General features: G+C 34.5%; 1 protein-coding gene across 1 annotated transcript; it reads left to right on the top strand.

The window, feature by feature from the left end:
- Positions 1-791: 791 nt before the first annotated feature.
- On the top strand, positions 792-7,801 carry LOC143257544 (uncharacterized). Its single transcript, XM_076516366.1, has 5 exons — positions 792-1,131; positions 3,487-3,542; positions 3,815-3,852; positions 4,063-4,518; positions 5,200-7,801. The coding sequence occupies exons 2-5, from the start codon at positions 3,509-3,511 to the stop codon at positions 5,911-5,913; spliced, it is 1,242 nt and encodes a 413-aa protein (XP_076372481.1). The 5' UTR covers positions 792-1,131; positions 3,487-3,508; the 3' UTR covers positions 5,914-7,801.
- The last annotated feature ends 265 nt before the right edge of the window (positions 7,802-8,066 follow it).

Raw genomic sequence — 8,066 nt, 5'->3', positions numbered from 1 at the left:
TCAAGCAAAGAATATTTATTTAAAAAAAGTGCAACTTACATTTTATAATAAAAATCCATTTAGGCCTGTATATAATCTCTCAGCAACCTGTCTTTGAAACTGGTAAACTTGTACACCATTATTTTGTGTTACGTTTTATGAAGATAGCTGTGCTTAATAACGTAAACATCTTCTATAAACCATTTGACTGGTTATTTAAAGTTTGGCGTTCACATAGAAATGTTTCAGCCTAACGAAAAAGTTATTTTGAGCTTATTTAAATGATTTTAAAGTTCTGTTGGATTACCAGTTTCTAATACGCAAACGAAGTCTATTAGAGAAGGAAATAATTTAGGAGAAAAATTATAACACACGTAGAGATGAAATATTGCATTCAAGACATTAAGCAATCAGACAGTTTCGGAACAAAGAGTTTCCTTCTTCAGAAGTGAAACGAAATCGACAGTTTGACTACTTTAGGGGAAGCGAAACCACTTTCTTCTGGAACTTTTTCATGCTTGGACAAAAGAACAAACATATAATGATTTTAATATTATGAAAAATATTTGAAATTTATAAGTTGTTTGACTGTGAAGGGCGACACCTTTAGTAACAGTGATGGAGAAAATTGTTCAGTTTGTCACGCAGAAACTAAAATCGTTGCAGTCAAACCAAAACAATGGATTACAAGAAGGTCAGTTTTAAAATGTAAGATTACCTTTTGAACAACCTTTAATGTCGAAACCGTTTGGTCTTTACTCTGTTTCTGAGTTTAGGAGAAAGCAAGAAAGAAACGCACGAATCGAAGAAGGAAAATAACAGCAAAAAGTAGACCACCTTTCTAAACTGGTTGTGATGTACCGAACATAATCACATGAGATGTCGATTAGAAGCTTTCAGAGATCGGGAAGAGACGAACCGCCAACCAGCGCTTGAGATGGAGATGCTCCGCTAACCTAGATGGACATTTCTGAAAACTTTCTGGAGCGGTGAGAGCACGCGAGAATGTAGCACGTCACGACATACCAGGTATATAAAAGTGCCAGACAATCAAGTTCCTTCAATCCAAACTGACCTCTGGTGGAAAGAGGGACTTTACTTTCTTAGGTTCCAGAATTGAACTGATTAGCTTCTGTGGAGGACTAATAAAAGGTAAGATATATGAACCCAGATGTACAAACTAAGTAAGACAGTTTATACTGTTTTAATTTTGATGTGATACAAAGTGATTCGGACAGCTTGATATGAAAGAACGCATTAAAAAGTTACATTTTTAAAATTTTCAAAAAATTACAGTTAAGTATCTGAAAAAAAATATTTCGTTCAAGGCTGGTTGATTTCAAGAATATAATATCAATCTCTTACTTAAGACCTAATATCATTCGTTACTGACCAATTGGAACAAACTGTCCACAGGAACTTATTTTTCGAGGTAACTAGGTGAACCGTTTTTAGATTAAAGTGAGGTCTGTTCCTTACTAAATTCATGTCCGCCATGGTCAGGTGGTTAGAGCGCTTAACTCCTAGTCTAAGGGTCGCGGGTTCACATCCCCTTCGCGCCAAACATGCTCGCCCTTTCAGCTGTGAGGGCGTTATAAAGTGACGGTCAATCCCACTATACATTAGTAAAAGAGTAGCTCAAAGGTTGGTAGTGGGTGGTGATTACTAGTTACTTTCTCTCTATCCTTACACTATTAAATTAAGGACGGCTAACGCAGATGGCCCTCGTGTAGCTTTGCGCGAAATTAAAAAAAAAAAAAAACCAACAAAGCACACACTAACGTTATATGTTATTAGATATTCCCATGTAGTAAATTCGTTTTATATTTGTGAGACAGGTAAAAGTTGCAACCTAGATTTAGGTTGACTCGAACATTATATAATGTTGTTGCAAGCTGCTGAATGAATTACTGGGAACAGGAAGTTGTATGTACAGGAGTTGGTGTCTTTAGCGCGAGTTGTATGTTCTCAAAGATAAAATTATCTCCTAGGACGTGATGTTATTCAAGACTATTGGGGTTGACTGTTGCTTGCAGTTTAAACATACTGAAAATGACTAGATGAGATGATTCGAGAATGCAGGTGTTACACAGATTCAAGAAAGGATAGTTCAGATGATCAGTTTAGTTTCTGATTCCAAAATTGAATAAAAACTTGATGATTTTGGTCAGGTTTAGTAATTGCTTTATTATCCCAACAGTATGCGGATTTCTTTGTGTTAGGATGTCTCCCTAAAACGCTTATAAATTAGTGATCTGTGTTAGTAATATTTAATTAGTAGAATGTTGCCAGTATTAAACGGAAGGTTTACAAAACCAACTTACTTTATATAGTCTTCTGGTGGGACAGCTGTAAGTTTACACACTTACAAGTCAAACCTGCGGTTCTACTTATTAAACAGAAGGTTTACAAAACCAACTTACTTTATATAGTCTTCTGGTGGGACAGCTGTAAGTTTACACACTTACAAGTCAAACCTGCGGTTCTACTTATTAAACAGAAGGTTTACAAAACCAACTTACTTTATATAGTCTTCTGGTGGGACAGCTGTAAGTTTACACACTTACAAGTCAAATCTGCGGTTCTACTTATTAAACAGAAGGTTTACAAAACCAACTTACTTTATATAGTCTTCTGGTGGGACAGCTGTAAGTTTACACACTTACAAGTCAAACCTGCGGTTCTACTTATTAAACAGAAGGTTTACAAAACCAACTTACTTTATATAGTCTTCTGGTGGGACAGCTGTAAGTTTACACACTTAAAAGTCAAATCTGCGGTTCTACTTATTAAACAGAAGGTTTACAAAACCAACTTACTTTATATAGTCTTCTGGTGGGACAGCTGTAAGTTTACACACTTACAAGTCAAACCTGCGGTTCTACTTTCTGCGGCGGAAACATCAAATAGACCAATGTGACATTGTTCTAAACTGTCCAAGTGTTGTTTTTTAAATATAAATACCCAGTGATTTATCTTGGTAATTTTGAAACGTAATAATCTCGTACATAGCTTTGCTTTACTTAAGAGGTACACAGTGTAAAAAAGGATGAACTAAGATTTTTAATTCTGTTTACTATCGAATAATAAACTGAAATTTCAAGATCTTTGCATTATACAAATAATTAAAATTTTATTCAAGTTTGGAGTGTAGCTTCTAGTAGAAGCTTTTGAGTCTGATTGAAATGAACTAACTAACCCACGTTGGACACTTTGACTATGTTACTGACAGACACATTATTTAATTTCTAAGAATCTTTTTGTATGACTCAAGCTTGACGTATTATTACCAACCGATGGCTCTTTTCATTTCTACTTTATTAAAATGTTATTTTATTTCTACTTATAAACTACAGCGTGGGAAATTATAGAAATTATATAAACGTATGAAATTTAAAATGTATATATTTGATCTAAATATAATATCATAGTGTATATTAATTTAATAATTATAAAACATAATAAGCCTAACTGTGCTGATTTGATGAATAAATTTATCTTTCACAGTCAGCCGTTAATAAGAGGAACCATGGGAAGAGAGTGGATTGTTGTGGTTACTATCGGTAAGTTCAGTTACTTCTAAAATATGTTGCAGGTAATAATATTGTTTAACATAATTCTCGATTATTTCAAAGAGTGAAAGTGAATATTACTGTTATATTATTTCAAGATGTAATTTCAGATACAGTTATCAATGTTGCCATTAATTCTTTCTAAACGTAAATTTTTAAACCGTATTCCACACAGTTGGACAAACTTTCTTTTGTGATGAAAATATTTTTGATAAGCGACTAGATACACATAAGTTTTTACATGCGACTTCATGACTTTTCAGGGCTTTTGACGACTTCCTTGAGTGCTGAAGAGAAACGGGTAAGTGTGTTATTCTTCTGTAAAGGGAAGGAGAAGATAAGTTATAACTGTATCATGAGTAATGTGAGAATTAAAATACGCCTTAGGTTTACTTTTGCCGTATCCATTTTCGGTAGTACAATTAGTTCAGTACGCTAAGAAAAAGAGTAAAAGTACTTTCCTCAAAGTTATTTTGAAAAGTCCGCAACTAATTACTTCTGTTTTATACAGGTAAAACGAGATGGCTATGGAACTACACAACAAGTTGGAGGTGGTTTCCAGCAAGGTGTTGGCGGTGGAGGAGGTGGAAGCCATCCACAACAGGGTGGTGGTGGCGGTTATCAGCAAGGTGGCGGAGGTGGCTTTCAGCAAAATGGTGGTGGCGGTTACCAGCAAGGTGGCGGAGGTGGTGGCGGTTACCAGCAGGGTGGCGGAGGTGGTGGCGGTTACCAGCAAGGTGGTGGAGGTGGTGGCGGTTACCAGCAAGGTGGCGGAGGTGGTGGCGGTTACCAGCAAGGTGGCGGAGGTGGTGGTGGGGGTGATCTCTCTACGGGGCGCTTAGAGGACGTTATTCCAGGGACTCCAGGACAAGATTATCCAATATACGACACTGTTCCAAACACGGGTTTTGACTGTAGTCAACAACAGTATCCAGGTTACTATGGTGATGTTGATGCTCAGTGCCAGGTAAGAAGTTCATTACGCCTATCCATGTTTACACGCTGATAAACTAATCTCTGAATGTTAGGTGAGAAGTTCATTACGCCTATCTATGTCTATACGTGGTTGAACTAATCTCTGAACATTAGGTATGAAGTTCATTGTATATGCTTATGTACATATACACGTGGTAAACTAATCAATGAATGTTTCTGAAGTAGACGACTCACATTTTAGAAGATGTTAGTTGTCTTGTTTCTCTATTAACGTTTAAAACAAAAGTAAATAAAGGCAATTATAACTTCCGTTACTGTTTACTTTGATATATTGTAATGATAAAAACATATTAGGATATTTTGAAAGTATTCCCCGATAAAAAATAGCTCGAATTGACGTGATATTATTATTATTACTTTTCGGTCAGTTTGTATTTAGTTGAAAAGATAGGTATAAATATCATTTTCTTAAGTCAAAAAAAATTGTTGTGACAATATATAATATTTTATTTGTGTTATTTTGACATATTATAGATATTTTAAACCATGTATTAAGTTGGGAAGTATATAATGTATATAAGTATATAAATGTCGATTTTTTATATCATCCATAATCATAGTACCTTTTTTTTCCTATAATGGTATCAATTTCTGACAAATATCAGCTTAGAGCACTCACAGTTTGAAACATTTATATTTTTACTTAAATTAGGTTTTCCATATCTGCCAATCGGATGGTCGCCAGGACTCTTTCCTCTGTCCTATTGGAACAGTTTTTAATCAGCAGTACTTTGTGTGTGATTGGTGGTATAACTACAATTGTGCCGACACTCCTAACTATTACAACCTCAATGCTAACCTGTATATAGAACAAGGAGGAGGAAGTGGCGGTTATGGTGGTACTGGAGGTACAGGAGGTAATGGTGACTATGGTGGTGGTCAAAGAGGAACTGGTGGAACAAGTGGCTATGGTGGTGGTCAAACTGGAACTGGTGGAAGAAGTGGTTATGGTAGTACTAGTGGTGGTCAGAATGGTGCTGGTGGAAGAGGTGGTTATGGTGGTACTGGTGGTGGTCAGAATGGTGCTGGTGGAAGAGGTGGTTATGGTGGTACTGGTGGTGGTCAGAATGGTGCTGGTGGAAGAGGTGGTTATGGTGGCACGGGAGGAGGGGCTGGTGGAAGAGTTGGTTACGGTGGCACAAAAAATGGTGTTGATGGATATGGTAAAGCAGGTGGCTCTGGTGGGCAAAGCAGCAGTGGTTATGGTGGATCTGTTGGCGGTGGCTTCAGTAAAGGAGGAACAATATCAGGCGGCAGTCACAATGGAGCTGTAGGTGGCGATAAAGGACCATATTTTAAACAGAATTTCAACAGTCAAGGTCAAAGTCACAGCTATGGGCAACAACATGTGGGCTATGGACGTTAAAAAGCATTTGTGATTAGGTGATGGCAGCCAAATTGTTATCCAAATATTGAAATATTTTTTGTTTTTTTTAGAAATATTAACAAAAATCACTCATGCACAACAAACACTTTGATTTATAAACTGTTGTTTTGTTGCTTTTTAAGGGGAGAGGGTGCTTAAGATAATTTGGATTTGTTTTCGATATTACGAGTCCAATAACTGAATGACAGTTCGTAATGCGGTATTTATATTTTCTCCATTCTGCTGTCGACAAATACGTAAAGACAAAATTTAAAGTTCAATTCCACATACAAATTTCTAAACGAAATTTTGTCATAATTTCCTTCGAATTTATCGCAGTAAAATCTACTTCTTTGAAAACTTTAAATAGTTAAATCATTCTTTCTAGTACTCGTACGGTTTGTTCCTGTTTCATTTCTAATTCTCAGAACTGGTTTTTAATTAAAATCTTATAGCATAGAATATTGTGTCTTTCCTTATTTTTGTGGATGCATGAATACATTTAAAAAAACATCAGTAGTAAATTAGAAGTATACAAAGCTTGACCTTTCCATACCAAAGTAAAGAGTTAAACTATCCAAAGCTCCACTCTTATATGCCAAAGTCAGAATTATGAATATCCAAAACATGAAGTCTCGTTTGTGCTTTTGGAAACATATCTCTCTTTTTGCGTTGAAATTAGTTGTTTGTACTTGGGTAACACAGGGTAATGTGTAACTCTAATATCTGTTAGTTTATTGTGCATGCTAAACCAAGAGTTTACACTTCAATTTGTGTTATGGTTTTATACAAGGACTGTTGATGAATATTTAGTTTTTTTCTCGGCTTTCTATATACATTTCTCTTAGAAATAATGTGGTAGTATAATGTTATATGATTATTTTAACTCTCGCTGAAATTTCGTATTAATAGGGTAGTTGATCTTTAGTATAAATTTACTTCCTTTTTCAGGATAGTGACGAAGATATAAATATATTTTGTTAAAGCGCATCAGTCATATGATTTGTTTATATTATTTTGTAAGCATCTACACATTTAATTGGTAAGCAATAAACTGGCTCTGAAACTAAAGATGTTATTTTTCATTCTGTCATGAAATACGTATCATAAATCACATATACAAATGCAATTATATAATGTATTCATCGCTATTCTTTTCTTCAAATTTTAACAGTTTAACCTGGTATGTCACTAACTTAGTTGTCTCATATGTTACAGGCTACTTTTCATTAAAATAATTATCTCAATTCTTACAGGCCATTTTCTAGTAAACTAGTTTCCTTAACTCTTACAGGCAACTTTCTAGTAAACTAGTTTTCTCAATTCATACAATCCACTTTCTAGTAAACTAATTCTCTCAATTCTTTCAGGCCACTTTCTAGCAAATTAATTATCTCAATTCTTAAGGTCATTTTCCTGTAAACTAGTTTCCTCAACTCTTACATGTCACTTTCTAGTAAACTAATTCTCTCAATTCGTACAAGCCACTTTCTAGTAAACTAATTCTCTCAAGTCTTTCAGGCCACTTTCTAGTAAGCTAGTTTTCTCAACTATTTAAACTCAATTTTTCTTTATTCTAGTTATCTCTATTTTTACAACTCACTTTTTCCAGTAAAATTGTTAATTAGATTTTCTTAATTCTCACACACCAGTTCTCAAATTAAATAAGTTATTTCAATACTAAAAGATCATGTTTTCGTCAAATCGCTCATGTCATTCTTCCAAAATATTTTCTCTTTAAACAGCTGATAGCATTACTTACAGGTCTTCTTCCAGTAAGCTATTCAATACTTGAACTACTACAAACTTAATTTATATTAAAGTAGTTCTTTTTTTTCTCGTAAGACAATGTGGTTACGAGCTATGAGGTGATAAACAACGATTATGTAAGTGTTTGTTAAAATGAAGCTTTATAAAAATATGAATTAATCATAAAGACTTTTTTATTGTTTCTTCTCTACATTAATAGTGACACACTAAGCAACAACTGACATTACAATCAAATATATATCAAGTGGAATATTAAAAACCGTTTAAACAATTCAAAACTTTGTCTTCAGCAAGTGGTATGAAGAAATCTAATTAATACACATTACTATTACAACCAACAAAAGTACATATAGTTATGTATAGCGATTATGTGATTTAAAACT

The sequence above is a fragment of the Tachypleus tridentatus genome, chromosome 7 (assembly GCF_004210375.1).
Source record: "Tachypleus tridentatus isolate NWPU-2018 chromosome 7, ASM421037v1, whole genome shotgun sequence".
Classification (NCBI taxonomy): Eukaryota; Metazoa; Arthropoda; class Merostomata; order Xiphosura; family Limulidae; genus Tachypleus; species Tachypleus tridentatus.
Note: the sequence above shows the minus strand (reverse complement) of the source record. Positions and strands in the feature narration are given on the sequence as shown.

Bases quoted from the DNA above. Each gene is read 5' to 3' on its own strand.
- LOC143257544 (XM_076516366.1), top strand. From the start codon at position 3,509: ATGGGAAGAGAGTGGATTGTTGTGGTTACTATCG. The intron at 3,543-3,814 runs GTAAGTTCAGTT...ATGACTTTTCAG, and splicing joins GATTGTTGTGGTTACTATCG to GGCTTTTGACGACTTCCTTG. The intron at 4,519-5,199 runs GTAAGAAGTTCA...TACTTAAATTAG, and splicing joins ATGTTGATGCTCAGTGCCAG to GTTTTCCATATCTGCCAATC.